At 46.2% G+C, this 14,346-nt stretch overlaps 3 protein-coding genes across 3 annotated transcripts; all 3 read left to right on the top strand.

Annotated features, from left to right (window-relative positions):
- The first annotated feature begins 47 nt into the window (after window positions 1–47).
- On the top strand, window positions 48–6,790 carry C8R40DRAFT_1105311 (uncharacterized protein). Its single transcript, XM_046228115.1, has 28 exons — window positions 48–180; window positions 238–468; window positions 521–548; window positions 600–645; window positions 698–729; window positions 785–882; window positions 930–1,224; window positions 1,275–1,615; window positions 1,680–1,780; window positions 1,837–1,861; window positions 1,915–1,956; window positions 2,005–2,051; window positions 2,108–2,124; window positions 2,178–3,285; window positions 3,335–3,594; window positions 3,647–3,729; window positions 3,778–3,915; window positions 3,976–4,168; window positions 4,221–4,440; window positions 4,493–4,564; window positions 4,613–4,884; window positions 4,944–5,301; window positions 5,361–5,476; window positions 5,526–5,921; window positions 5,972–6,154; window positions 6,215–6,412; window positions 6,472–6,520; window positions 6,578–6,790. Exons 1-28 carry the CDS (start codon window positions 154–156, stop codon window positions 6,705–6,707), a joined length of 5,106 nt encoding a protein of 1,701 aa, XP_046086281.1. The 5' UTR covers window positions 48–153; the 3' UTR covers window positions 6,708–6,790.
- A 1,145-nt stretch (window positions 6,791–7,935) lies between these two features.
- On the top strand, window positions 7,936–9,529 carry C8R40DRAFT_1045732 (nucleotide-sugar transporter-domain-containing protein; the record flags this gene model as incomplete). The annotated part of the gene is made up of 2 exons (XM_046224330.1): window positions 7,936–8,153; window positions 8,206–9,529. The coding sequence occupies 2 exons, from the start codon at window positions 7,936–7,938 to the stop codon at window positions 9,527–9,529; spliced, it is 1,542 nt and encodes a 513-aa protein (XP_046086280.1).
- Window positions 9,530–9,950: 421 nt separating this feature from the next.
- On the top strand, window positions 9,951–14,004 carry C8R40DRAFT_1105298 (glycosyltransferase family 2 protein). The gene is made up of 4 exons (XM_046228114.1): window positions 9,951–11,776; window positions 11,828–12,063; window positions 12,121–12,983; window positions 13,040–14,004. The coding sequence occupies exons 1-4, from the start codon at window positions 10,150–10,152 to the stop codon at window positions 13,686–13,688; spliced, it is 3,375 nt and encodes a 1,124-aa protein (XP_046086279.1). The 5' UTR covers window positions 9,951–10,149; the 3' UTR covers window positions 13,689–14,004.
- Window positions 14,005–14,346: the final 342 nt, after the last annotated feature.

The raw sequence follows: 14,346 nt of genomic DNA, 5'->3' as shown, positions 1-14,346 counted from the left end.
TATTGAATATCTAAGCAGGCGCTTAATTACCTGGTGACGCGCCAGCTCACGGCGCTGGCTATAATATTGTGATTTGTTGTGATTCAGATCTTATAAAGCCACCTTCATAACGAGGTATTCTACCTCCAACTAGCTCTGCTGGATGGATATATTATGGCGATTCAAGCCAGAAATCAATTGGTATCTCGAACAGCTTTGCATCCTCTACCTTTGACCTTAATTTTTCATGTCTTTTAGTGGGCTACCGGGCATGATGAAACCGTAGAGGTCAACCAGAGAGCCTTGATTGACAAAGTGCTTGCTCGGTATTCTGGAGAATTTACTGTGTTTCGGGAACTGCTCCAAAACTCGGATGACGCCCAGTCAAAAGAGGTCGAGATCAGGTTTGAGACGAGAGGGTTTTTGGAGGATAAAGTGGAAGAAGAAAGTCCTGCGCCGACCAGACTCCCGAATCTTAAGTCCGCTCTAGTATGTTGCAGTATCTTCGAGGCACACATAATTTCAATAATTCTACGTGCAGGTGCACCAATGGACGTTCAAGAATGATGGTAATCGCTTCAACTTTTGCTGCAACAATCAAGACCTAATGTTGTATATAGGGATAACATTTAGGGAAGAAGATTGGAATCGACTCAAGAAAATAGCGTGCGTGTCATGCTCTGAACCTAACTCCATTTGTGCTGACGTCTCTCGACAGCGAAGGGAATCCTGATGAAGAGAAAATTGGTGGTCAGTAATGGCCGCGCGTAACTCAGCAATGTTTGACTCGAGCTTTGCGTTCTAGCATTCGGTGTCGGATTTTACAGCTTGTTTTCGGTCACCGAGGAACCATTTGTGACTTCAGGAGGGGAATGGATGGGATTTCATTGGAAGAGAGATCAAGTATGTGAAATGTTCGTAGTCAGCGGGCTGTGTTAAGTCCGTTGCAGCTCCTAGCGCGTAGAGGAAAACTTCTCGACACAGCCGAACCCTCGAAATGGACTTCTTTCGAAATGTCACTTCGAGAGGATACGCCTATCCCTGCAGCCTTTGATTTCACTCGATTTCTCGCATCTTCTATCACGTTCATGAACCATCTCTCTACGATATCAGTGTACTTTGACGACAAGAGACTCACGAGGTTGACAAAATCTACTGGAATACCGAAAGAGTTGGGATTGCCGAAAACGTTGAATGTTTTGAACAAATCCAAGATGATGACGTTGGACAAGCTCAAATCTACATGTGAGTTCCTGGCGTTGATTTTGTCGATGCTCTCAATCAGGTCCCTGTAGCATTGCTTATTCAAGCGGATGTGATGCGATGGGTTTACACCTCAGGTTCAGAAAAGGCGCCTGCGCCTTCTGCTATCAAACCTGTAAAGCCTCCTGCTCCAGGTGGATTCTTTGCCTCTCTCTTTTCTGGATTGACTAGCACGTCTACCACACCTCACCCTCCTGTCACGACTGTAGAAACTCCAAAGCCTATCGATCCCCTCAAAACTGACACAACAAGTGTCTCGTTGACGGTATTCTCTGCCGATGCGGACGTTAAAGTAGATCAAAAGCTTGCTGCTGAGTTACATAGATCCACTAAGAAGAGTGTCCCGAAGAAGATTAAATATGAGTTAATATATGTAAGTCAAGCAAAATTGAACTACACACATTTTCACAGAGTTGAGGTTCCTACCTGTGCTATAGACCGGGATGGATGAATATAAAGCCAGCAAAGCTGAGGATGAGCAACAAACTTTCGCGACATCTGGTAGCATTTTTCAGGGATTGCGCGCAGACCTCGATGGGTGAAATATCTTGTCATTCTTCACGTTGGCTTGAAACTTACTTTTCCATAATTTAGAATGGGTTCAGCCCGAATTTTTATCGTAAGTCGGTCGACGAAAAATCAAACTCGATCTAAATTTGACCACGTTCATAGGGACACGCAACGTCTCAAACTACTGGAATCGGAGGGCACATGGTACATAACGAATTTCGACTATAAGCGCCGCACTAACAATGGAAACAGAGCGCTCGTTTTTTGCCCACTGTCGAGAGAGAGAGTCTTGACCTAATGTGGGTCAATTTCCTCCCGTTTCTCTACTTTGTACATTTCTGATACGTGATCATAGGGATCGAAATGTTGCCAGTGCGTAGAAACTTGTTTCACTCCGCTAGGTATATCCTGAATGATGTACCTAGTTTGGAACAAGGAATTACTTTCCATTGGTGGGACTGTCTCGCGCGCTGTATACGAGCTCGAAATGGACAACATCAAGCACATGTCTGATTCCGCCGGACCGGCGAAATCTCTTGAATTGCAAACTTGGCTAATGGATCGTGCTGTCCATGTTCTCAAATTTTTCACATTCCACCAATCCACACCATCCGCTGATGTTTCTAGCCTGATGGAACAGGCATTTTTTGCCTGTTCAACGGGATTTAGGATTATCTCTACCAACGGAATACAGGATGTTGCTGATATACGACTACCTGATGCACAGTTTTCTTCTTTCCTCAAAGATCTTCCTGTGTTGCCCGAGCAACTTTTGACCGCTGCCCGTCCAATGGTGACTGCTCTGCAGAATCGCAAATTAGTCAAAGCCATCACTTTCAGCGATGTGTTGAAAGAGTTGCGCAATAGACCGTTAACGGAGGATGAATCCGTTGCTTGTCTAACTTGGTGGATTAGCCTTAATAAAGATGGGGAGAGTGCTGCACGCCTTCAGTCCATACAAAAACAACTTCTTGATGCTGCTGTATTTACCACGGGTGCTACGGGAAGCAAGGAAGAGAGAATCATACCACTGAACACCATTCATACCATTCTCAACCCTCGAAACATGGCTGGGAATATACCCCCGGATGCTCCGTTTCCGCCTACCATGCTTCCTCCTTCCTTCAGCAAGTCTTTCAAGCCAGATCAACTCACATTTGCATTTCACTGGACTGAGCTCACGCTAGTGGAATGGCTCAGATTCATTGCCACCTCTGGACCTTCCCCCGAATATGATCTTTCAGTCTCCGATCATTGGTCCGAACGAGTCCTCGGCATTCTTGCACGCGCTTGGCCTTCTCTTTCTAGTCACATGAAGGATGAGATAGTGCAAGTCTTGAAATCCAGCGCTTGCATTCCCACGTCTCACGGATCCAAAATCCCAGAAGAAACTTACTTCGCGAATGCCGATATTTTCCATGATTTACCTGTAGTTAAGCTTCCCTCAGGCTCGGCAGTGAAGGGAAACCTTGAGCGTGTCTTAATTGCACTAGGTGTGCGCAAGCATGTTGAACTACAGATCATTTTCACTAGGTAAGAGTCACTGACGATCATCTGAATGTTACTCAACCAACTATGAAAGGATGATCAAGACAAATGAGTGGACCATATCGGACCTTATAAAGTACCTTGTATCAGTGAAAGACTCGCTGTCCGCCGAGGAAAAAGCAAGACTCAAGCTAACTAACGCCTTTTCTGCGGAGTCTCCGCCTGGCACAGAAAAAAGCAACAAACGGTATCGGGCTGAACAACTCTTCGAGCCCTCTCCCATATTTACACAACTGGAACTCCCTATCATCGACTGGGGTACGAAATTCAAATGGCGTAGTTCATCTGAAGAAGGTACGTTTCGCCGTATGTTTATTGCATCTGGCTAATGTAAGGGTTGGAAAAGCCAGGTTCCTGTTTGATTTAGGACTTCAAAGATATCCTTCTCTTTCGACCCTCGTTGACCTCTGCGCCAGTTCCAAACCTCAGGCAAGCGTCCAGACTAAATATCAAAATGCGCTATTGATTGAATATTAGATCCGCGTTGTGGCGTTTAAGTATCTGCTGGACAATATCAGCACAAAATATCAGGACTACGATAGTCAAGATTTTTATTCCGTGAAGTTCATTCCAGCCACCAAGAACGGCTCACCCTATCTGGGTTCACCAGGAGAGGTAGATCATCGTCAAGTACACATATAGGACAAACTCAGTCATTCCTACCTCATCCTTTAGGTACTATCTGGCCAAGAATGGGAGGTCCTGGGCTTACCCGTTCTTGCTAATGCGGCTCTCGGCGTAGGTCCAAAGTTGGGACTTAGAGAACACCCTACAAGCGCTTTTATTGTGTCTTTTCTCGAAGAAACCCCGCCCCGAGATATACCCCAAGCGACGGTCATGTTTAATCTCATGTCCAACCGCATATCAGGTATTAATGCAAATCTTTTTCAACACATGGGATTTTTACTTTTTCCATGCAGATCTCTCTTCTTCACAATTGCAAAAACTCTCGCAACTTTCGATCGTTCCGACAAGGCAAAAGAAGGATAATGGCATCCAGATAATCAATATACGGCCAAGTCAATGCTTTTTCGGTCACGAAGGAAAGGACGGATTCCATTCGAAATTGTTTGTTTTCATCGATTTTGGAGCAAGTGCAAACTCGTTTCTCAGCGCTTGTGGGGCAAAACGGGAACCGAGGTAATCTGTTCTTCCTTCTGTCTCGTTTTATGACTCATCTTTTGCACTACAGTGTGGAGGAAATTACTTTGATGCTTCTGGCGGATGCACACAACTTTTACCAATTGGCGGGCGGCCCGAATAGGTGAATACCATCCGCACGTCATCATACTGTTTGACTAATGCTTTGTAGTTTTCTTGATGAAATTCGCAATATTGCGGTCAACAGTCGCCTGCTTTCCAATGGTACCCTTGCACGACTCAAAAAGGCTCCAGTATTATTGGCCCTCCAACGCCGTGTATCAGTAGAAGAGACCTCGAAAAAGGTGGTCGACGGAGATGAAGACTGGGAGACTCAGTATGATTTGAAGAGGCCGGATCAGATAGTGATTGCTGACGACTCAAACTCTCTTCAATTGTTCGGCGACAAGTTGTTTGTGGCACCCCAGGAAGATATATTAGAAGGTATGCATGAATCCGACGACCCTGTTCCATCATATTGAAGAGTCTATTTCTACATATAGCCTTCTACATTCTGCTAGGTTCTAAACGGCTTAGCGCTCTGGTGCAAGAAAACTACGAAGTAACCAACGAGATTAATAATTCCCCCCAAGCCGCTAAACTTCAAGCGCATATCTTGGAACGTCTGCCTCTATTCTTGCATGAACATACTCATGCCAGAACGAAGACTTCGTTTACTTGGCTGAGCTCCAGTAACAATTTTATCGTTAGATCATTCGGTAAAATATCTGTAGTCAAATCTCTCAAGTTTGGTTCTGTCAACCTGTCGAAGCGACAGGCTGCATCCGTTGTTGGACCAAAATCCAGTAGAGGCCCTCTCCAAATTTGGTTGGCCAATGACGTGGAAACAGACATGTATGAGTAAGTTGGGACCTTCATTTTCCTCGTTGTCATCGGTTCAAACAATTAATATAATATAGGGTCGCTACATCTTTCAATCGACTTTTCTTCGAAACTCCTAAAGCGAATGATGCCTTGCTGTTCATGACAATCCTTTCAACTGATTTACAGGCTCTCAAACGTCGAGGATATAATGGTAAGGGCGAGAGATATTGTCTTTGACCACCACTCGAATTGCCCAACAGTTGAACGTATCGAGCGAAAATATCGCGAACAAAGGGCAGAGCAAAGGAAAGCTGCTGAAGAGCGCCAAGCAGTTGAAGACGGGAAGGTGAAATCATTGATGTCGAAACCTCCTACACGGGTATCAACACCAACGCCAGTACCCGGAACTCCGCTTCCTGGTGCATTCCATGAAATGCCTCAGAACACTGACATTCCCATTGAACATAATCCTGTCCCTCCTTCATTAGGCGAAAAAGGATTAAACTCAATGGGGAGACCTAATACAATGTTGAACCCATTTCATAAGTTCAGTCGAAAGTTGGGCTTCAGAGGGACAGAGGATAGCCTTGATAGTTCCCCCGGTCCCTCAGTTCCGCGAAATCCTATCCAAGGTGCTACACCCCTAGGAAATATAAGTAAGCTTGTCGGATGCGTGTTCCGCTCTACGCTGATGTTATTTTTGTAGCCGCCAACATTGATATGGCGATAAAAGCTTGTCGGCCTGAGTCTGGTGACCTACTGCGGAATCGCGAACAGATGCAGCAGGTGAAAGAGTCATTGAATGAGGGGTATTGCGACATTTCTGGGCGTGCGGAGGATCTACAGCACGCCGGAACAGTGGGCGCACTCAAAGTGTATTTGTCCGCAGGTATGGAGTTCCTGTCCTTCATTTGTCTTCCGAGTCAAAATTGAATTCATTTCTGAGTAGAAGTCCCAAACAAGCAGACCTTCTTGACGGATAAAAGTGCCCCGTTACAAAGGTTCTTGGGCATCGTGACATCTCTCGCACGAATCTATAGCCTTCCACTCACTAGCCTACATATTTTCTACGACCTCACAGGACCATTAATTGCTTTCAATCGAAATGCTAGCATTTTTCTGAACCTTCGGTTCTACGAAGCCTGGCGTAAGCTCCCCGGCCTCCTGGCCTTATTCTGAATATTGACAGGTACATATGTCTTCTAGATGACTCTGAAGTCGCTGGTGGAGACTTCAGCACGGCCCTTGTATCTTGGTAAGCTTGTTGGTCGGTGATTTGTCGCCCATCTCAATAAAATTGCTTCTAATGCAGGTACTTCACACTGGCACATGAAATAGCTCACAACCTTGTGCAACCGCATAACTCTGAACATGAGTTTTACTTCGCAGCCATTTGTGAAAGGCATGTTTTGCAGCTTGGTTTGGAGGCATCGAAGAGTTGATGTACAGTATAGTATTTATGGCAAGGGTTGTTCAATTGTTTGTATCATTTGCTTTTTTTTCGAATGGATGAATAAATATATCCTCAAACCTGCGTCTTTGCAGAAGAAGTTATTTAATACATATGTCAGGCCTCAGCAGGTCTCAGTAGCAGGGGCTAGTTCGACTCTACTCAACAGTATTTAATGAGGTTCTGGCTTTGGGAAGGCACCTCAGCTCTTGCTACTCAAAAGAGATATTATGCTTGGATATGGGGTTCCTTACCATGGTGTGTTTCAGGCGAGCCGCAGTACAACTTGGGGCTTATTACATAGTCTAAGGTCTTTTCAGGCCAGATAGGCGTCCCTCCATTGTCTTATTGTATCGACTCGAAAGTGCAGGGAAATCAGTAAACATTTTCTGCCTTTGGAATCCTTACAACATGGGACTGAGCTAAAGAGTGCGTTTCTTTCACCCGTGAACTTTCGGCAAACGGGACTAAGGATGTGGAGAGAACAGGAAAGAATCCTCGCATTTGATCGTCGCGACATAGCCAAGCCAACCTCAACAAACCTTAACAAACCGAAATTATAATACAAACGAAAAGCCGTTTGTCCTCAACATAAGTATGAACAGTCGGATATTCTGATTGGCTGAGCGCTTATGGAAACAATTCTCGCTCTCTCATTTCTCACTGCACGGGCGAAGGGAGCGAGTGGGCGGAGCAATGCAACACTCCGAGTGGAACTGAGCTTCTCATCGTGCATTGCACGGGTCGCCGCTATGGATAAATGACAACCTCGCCGCTCAGAATTAGGCCAGTCGAAAAAAAGTATCTCTACTGATTTAACATGTTCAGCAAGCAGTCTCTGATGCTATTTGGGCTTCAAATCCCCCTGACATCCGTGATAATAATGGCACTAGTGGAAAAAAAATATTACTGGCAAAGAGTGACGTTACAAATAAGGAAAGCAAGAGTGTGAGAAAGTCGTTCGCGTTGATCCTTCTGCCCTTTCAGCCTCACTCCTTCTTTTCAAAAAAGTAAGTATACAACAGGTTCACAATACCGTGGTCCATTTGTCCCATATAACTTAAGATATATCTCCGGCTGTTGCTACTTTCCTGGTATTGCCTTTCTCACTATTGGCGTTTTCTATCCTACTAACGTATCACGTTCAGTCAGAATCGTTGGCGGCTGAATCTATACTCCATTGCCTGTATTGCGGCTGGAAAGCTGAAGAATATCGTGGAATGTACCATCGACCTCAGCAATCCGTTCGGACTTCGTCCAATCGTTCTTTTGCCGAGTCACGGACCTCAATCCCGCGTATCTCTTCTAGTCCTAGATTACCTCCTCTCCTACCGCCGACGTCGATGCCATACTCTTCCAAACACGCTCTGCCTGTAAGCGCCACTCCACAGGACCTTGTTTCACCAAGAATATGCGGGATGCCATTGAAATACGTTTCGTGCGTCCCACTTCTCTAATTTTGTTAGCTCTGCTTGACTTGTGATTTATAGTCTCGTCACTCTCGCCGTTCAAAATGCTGCGCTATCAATAGTCATGCATTATTCCCGTGTTTCAACCCCTCCATCGCTCGCATATTCACCGGCCTCCGCTGTTCTCCTGAACGAGCTCCTGAAGGGCTCAATATCTTTCGTGATTGCTTTGTCAAGGACCCGTGAAATGGCAGACATATCATGGCGTCGAATGTCTCTCTGGGAGATCATGCGTTCTCTTCCATATCCCGGAAGTACTCCTTTCTGGACTCTTTGCGGAGAAATATTCAGTCCAGATTGTTGGAAGCTATCCATTCCAGCTATCCTATACGTCGTTCAAAATTCGCTCCAATTCGTCGCCATCAGCAATCTCCCTGTTGCTTCCTTTCAGGTTACGTATCAAATGAAAATTCTGACAACGGCGGCCTTCTCCGTCGCACTTCTTCGTAGAAAATTGAGCACGACAAAATGGCTATCACTTTTCTTCCTGGCCATAGGAGTCGGGATCGTGCAAATACAAACGTCCTCGGTCTCTGCACCCAAGAATCAATCTGTAGGGAGCGCTCATGACTCTGCACCGCTTCACATTCATGTCATGAGTCCATTGAAGGGATTTGGTGCAGTGACTGCCGCTTGTTTCACGTCAGGGTTGGCCGGTGTTTATTTCGAGATGGTTCTCAAAAACTCCAAAGCCGACCTCTGGGTTCGGAATGTCCAACTGTCCTTGTTCTCGCTTATCCCCGCTCTCTTACCCATTCTCTATTCATCAACTCCACCCTCTGTTGGTTTCTTCGAAGGTTTATTCAGAAACTTTGGGATATGGGCCTGGGCGACTGTTGCGATACAAGTGTTTGGTGGGCTAGTCACTGCCATCGTGATCAAGTATTCGGACAACATTTTGAAAGGTTTTGCTACCAGTCTTTCGATCGTGCTGTCCTTTTTGGCCTCAGTCATGCTATTCGACTTTAGGATTACACCTTCCTTCGTTATTGGAGCTTCGACCGTCCTTTGTGCTACTTGGATGTACAATCAGCCTCCTGGCAAGGATCCGCTCGTATCCATTGCCCTCACTGGACAATCTGAGAACAAGATGCCTTTTACGCCAGTCGACGCGAAAGAGCCTATCATAGGCGAGTTTCCACGAAAAAAGTCTTCGACTTTTGGGAGCCCCCGTGGCATTGCAACTGCTCTCGGCTTGAGTGCCCCGGAAAATCGTGAGCCAAGCAACATGTTAGACACTCAACGGTACAATCATGCACCATATGGATCGCCTTTCCCATCTCGGCCACCTTCTCGAGCGCCTTCGAGAACACCGACTCCTCAGCCCCCTCTGGCCTCTTCATGACAGTAAAACTCATTGTTGAGGAGTCAAATGTACATCGATGATCATCACACTTATTCTGACGAAAAGACGATACCAAGTAACTCCATGCACAGCTTATAAACCCCTTGCTGACTGCCTTACTCTGACTCTATGTGTTCGCATTTTTCATTCGCCACGACTCTGATACCCTTCATAAATAATATTTCTTCCTCACACATAGAGCGTTTCGTACAGACACAGACTTCTTATGATTAGTGGGCTCGTACATATTACAGTAATGCCTCGACGTACACCTCAGCCGCAATTGGCTGCCTTCCTTCAATCGTTTCATTCATTTTTGCTTAGAGTAGTTTTTTGTTACACTCATTCTCTTCTTAGTTGGAATCATGTTGGGAAAATAGCTCTTGCAAATTTTCGGGATGAATGAAATTCAAGTTTTAACTACTGAGCACACTGCATATACTACTTAGTAAGTATAATAATATGAAGCGAAAATAGCGTGCTGGAATTCCCACGCTTGATCTCCATCAGCGACGAAGCTGTCAGGCTTGTCATATTTTATTACAGCACTTCCTCCTCAGCCGGCCTGCAACAGTACGCTTCTAAAGCCTACTTTGTACTTGGACCTTCCCCTCTTTATCATGGCCCTTCGTTTTCAGTCCAATGTCGACTTCACTGACGTTCCGATCCCAACTACAACTCGTCCAAATGTACCTTCCTCTGGCGCTACCATTCGCCGTGCCAAAACTTTGACTCGCCCAGAGCGATCCGTAGCACCCGTTCCTCTCATTAACTCACATCCAGCAATCGTCTCCGACTCGAGCTATAATGGGTCACAAGTCTGGCGGATAACTTCTCGCGTTCTTACCTGCTGGGCTCCAGATTTTCTGCTGAGCTCATTGGGTGGCTTAAAGGACAAAAATGTTAGACAGGCATGGAGGGAAAAGATGACGCTATGTTTGATTATACTGGTAATGTGTGGCCTCATTGGCTTTGCGACTGTTGGGACACAGCGGGTTTTGTGTCCACAGAATGCAAGTTCGCAGACGCAATTCCTCCGTTTGAATTCGACACCTGGCACCCTTGGTGTTCTCGGGCATGTTTATAATGTTTCCTCTGCAAAATCCAGTACCGTCAACCTACTTGGCCTCTCTGAAGCATCTTCTGGACAGGACATTACTCAGTATTTTAATAGGGACGCTTCGGACTTTGGTGAATGCTCTGGACTTTCCTTCCGAGTTGCCCTAGATGCTCCTTGTTCGACAACCAATCCTTGCACCCTTGGGAATATTAATTCCAGCTCCACCTTCACTAGTCTCGGTATGCAGGATACTGGTGCGATCGTTGGTTATTCTTGGGAACAAGTCACCACCCTCCAGAACTATTTCGTGATTGATGGCGCTGTTCTCAACCTAACCACATACATGAATCTTCACCCCACGTCCGTTCCGACCGACAATGTAGACGCTGCTCTGCGCACGTTGTTGCAAGGGTCTACCTCTGTACGTGGCAGGGACGGTACTCGTCTATTTTACAGTCGTTCCGATCTCGAATCTGCTGTGCCATGTCTCAAGCAGCGATATTATGCCGGCAATATCGACAAAGTTACACCTGGATGCTTCGCTTCTCAATTGATACTCTACGCCGGCCTAATTGTCATCCTCGGTCTTGTTCTCATTCGTTTCCTAATGGCTTGCATATTCAGCTGGTTCCTATCGGGTCGTCTTGCTGGTGCACCTGATAGCGACACTCTTAATAGGAATGCCATCAGTCCCGCCGTCATGCCGGAGGGGGCCAATGTTTCTATTGACAATAAAAATGGGACAGCACCATGGGCAGCCCCCGGAGGTGGTGCAAAGAAACTGAACAAGAAGGACTATAACAAGTCTGACCGGTCTTTCGGTTCGTCTACTACCCTCACCAACTCCACCTCTGACAGCTCGGTTGCTCCTGTCATGAGCCTAGCGTCAATAGGTGCGGAGCTTTTTGCTATCTGTCTAGTTACATGTTACTCCGAAGGCGAAGATTCGCTGCGAACGACCCTCGATTCAATATCACGGACAACTTATAGTGATTCGAGAAAGCTGCTCTTTGTCGTCGCGGATGGGATGATCACCGGCGCAGGTGAGAAGAAAAGTACTCCTGATATCTGTGTTGGTCTGTTGGAAGCAGATCCGCGATTTGGAAACCCTATTCCTATGATGTACGAGGCGGTCGGGTCTGGGGATAAGGGGATCAACAGGGCAATGGTGTACGCCGGGCATTACAGTGAGTTTCAGTCGCCTTTTGGAAAATGCGCCTATTGAGCACCCTTGAAAGCTGTTGCTGGTCGTCGAACCCCTACGGTCATTGTTGTCAAGTGTGGTACAGAAGCTGAAGCTGCAGCTGGTCATAAAGCTGGAAATCGAGGAAAACGGGACAGTCAACTTATCTTGATGAACTTCTTCTCTCGAGTCACCTACAATGACCGTATGACGCCGTTGGATTTCGAGCTCTTCCGGAAAATACATGTTCTCATGGGAGTCACGCCAGATTTTTTCGAAGTCTGCCTGATGGTATGGACAACATGTTTTTCAGGGCTGTATAAATCATATTCTAAACCTATCCTTTAGGTCGATGCTGACACAAAAGTTTTCCCTGGTTCTCTTGGCTCTTTGGTCAATTGTATGCACCACGACCAAATGATTATGGGTTGTTGTGGAGAAACCCGGATAGCTAACAAACGACAGAGCTGGGTCACAGCTATCCAGGTGTTTGAATACTTCATCTCTCATCAAATGGCTAAAGCCTTTGAAGCAGCTTTCGGTGGTGTCACTTGTCTTCCCGGATGTTTCTCAATGTTCCGACTAAAAGCCAGAAAGTCTAGTGGCGATGACTGGGTACCTCTTATCATCAAACCCGAAATAGTGAAGGAATACAGTCAGAATGAAGTGACAACCTTACATCAAAAGAATCTGCTTCTTCTTGGAGAAGATAGGTTTTTGACCACCATCCTCCTCCGAACGTTCCCGAATCGCAAAATGATGTTCCTTCCGCAAGCGCGGTGTAGAACTGTCGTCCCCGATACCTTCAAAATGCTATTGTCTCAACGCCGGCGATGGATCAATTCTACCGTTCATAATCTCATGGAACTTGTTCTCGTCCGCGACTTATGTGGCACCTTCTGTTTTAGCATGCAGTTTGTCGTATTTATGGATCTTCTTGGCACGGTGGTCCTTCCTATCGCTATATCCCTTACTTATACATTGATTGCGGGAATGGCTCTTGACCCTCCGAAGACATTTGAAGAAGCCATTCCACTTATCCTCCTTGTCTCCGTGCTGGGTCTTCCTGGTGTCCTAATTCTGATCACAACCGGCAAAGTCGTTTACTGCTTCTGGATGTTGATATATCTGGCTGCCTTGCCGGTGTGGAATTTTATCCTTCCAATATATGCATTTTGGCATTTCGACGATTTCACCTGGGGGGAAACCAGGTACGTCCGCCAACATTTTTTTCTGAATAGTGCTAATATCTGTGTTCATTGTGTAGAAAAGTGGAAGGCGAGGTGAAACAGGTTGATCACAGTGCAGGTGGTAAGAAGCTTGATAATCAAACTGTGCCGTTACGGAGATGGGAGGATTGGGAACGATCCCGACTTCGTAAGCAGCGTCGGGAGGAGCGAAGACGGAGAGAATTTGAGCGGGCTCATCCTGCAGGATATGTTCCTGGTGAAGATGATCTGCTGAGCGCCCGGGACGTCCGTAGTCAATACGATGGGTCTGATGCCTACTCGATTACTTCATCAGAAGATGATCATTGGGGTATGCAGATTGGCGGTTACAACGAAAACAGTACACAGTACCCTCCACCTCCGGTTGGACTGATGCCAAAGGACCGTGTGATGGAGTCGGCCAAGACTGTAGACGCAAGTGAACTAGAAGCCATGCTAGAGTCTGGCTTCGATGAGCGGGACAGACCCCCAACGGCACCCGCTTATACTCCCCGTTTCCAGCTTTCGGATAATGGTTCCGCAACACAATTGGCCACAGGGAACAACGGTTACGCACCGTTGACACGATCGACATCTCCTACTAATACGCCCACTTCTCCATCATTTGGTGCATCAAGAGCTGGTTCCGGAGGTGCACGACAACATTATGGTCCTTTGGGTCCTCTTGACCCCGCTACGAGACTGTGAATCAGAATGCGTGGACTTGTGAACGGACTTTTAACATTAGGCTTTTCCTTCCGCATTTCCGTATATCTCTTTGTATCCACTATACCCTCCCATCCTTCGACCGCTCGCTTCCCCTGTTCGCTGTCTCTCCCTCTCTACGAATCGCTTGCAAGTTTTTAGAGTCTCATTTAATACTTTATCAGCGGTCTCACATACATATTTGTTGGGTTGCATAGTTGGAAGTTTATCTTGTCGTATATATACGCTCACTCGCATTCTTTAGTATGCATTATATCATGAACAGTAAAATATCTGCGCCATTCAAAAAATCATGAGCCCGAATGACAGTTCCCAAATAAGTTAGGAGTACATTATTATTCTGTACAAAGCCCAGGAGTAGCAAATCTTGTATGGACATAATGGAGTGGAAGCCGCTGGGGGCTAGTGCTAGATTTTTTTGATGGCCGGCTCTGCCAGGCACTTGCCGCTCCATAATGCAAAAATCGAATCACTTTAGTGTCGACGAGAGCTTGAGCCTCCAGGCCACAAGCTATCTTGATTCAAGATCTTGAGAGAATCATAACCACATCAACTTACGGTGAATCATTGTCCAAATCGCCATACTCTGTGGTGCCCCGTGTGCGTTCTAGAAAGCAATCAGTCTCCTGAAACTAGCAAA

The sequence above is a fragment of the Lentinula edodes genome, assembly GCF_021015755.1.
Source record: "Lentinula edodes strain Le(Bin) 0899 ss11 chromosome Unknown C8R40scaffold_18, whole genome shotgun sequence".
Taxonomy (NCBI): Eukaryota; Fungi; Basidiomycota; class Agaricomycetes; order Agaricales; family Omphalotaceae; genus Lentinula; species Lentinula edodes.
This window is presented reverse-complemented; position numbering and strand designations above follow the sequence as displayed.

Excerpts from the sequence above, each read along its gene's own strand:
- C8R40DRAFT_1105311 (XM_046228115.1), top strand. The coding sequence starts at position 154 with ATGGCGATTCAAGCCAGAAATCAATTG. Across the intron at positions 1,862-1,914 it reads GTTCAGCCCGAATTTTTATC|GGACACGCAACGTCTCAAAC; the intron begins GTAAGTCGGTCG and ends CCACGTTCATAG. Across the intron at positions 4,169-4,220 it reads CATGTCCAACCGCATATCAG|ATCTCTCTTCTTCACAATTG; the intron begins GTATTAATGCAA and ends TTTTCCATGCAG.
- C8R40DRAFT_1105298 (XM_046228114.1), top strand. The coding sequence starts at position 10,150 with ATGGCCCTTCGTTTTCAGTCCAATGTCGACTTCACTGACGTTCCGATC. Across the intron at positions 11,777-11,827 it reads GGTGTACGCCGGGCATTACA|CTGTTGCTGGTCGTCGAACC; the intron begins GTGAGTTTCAGT and ends CACCCTTGAAAG. Across the intron at positions 12,064-12,120 it reads TTTTCGAAGTCTGCCTGATG|GTCGATGCTGACACAAAAGT; the intron begins GTATGGACAACA and ends CCTATCCTTTAG.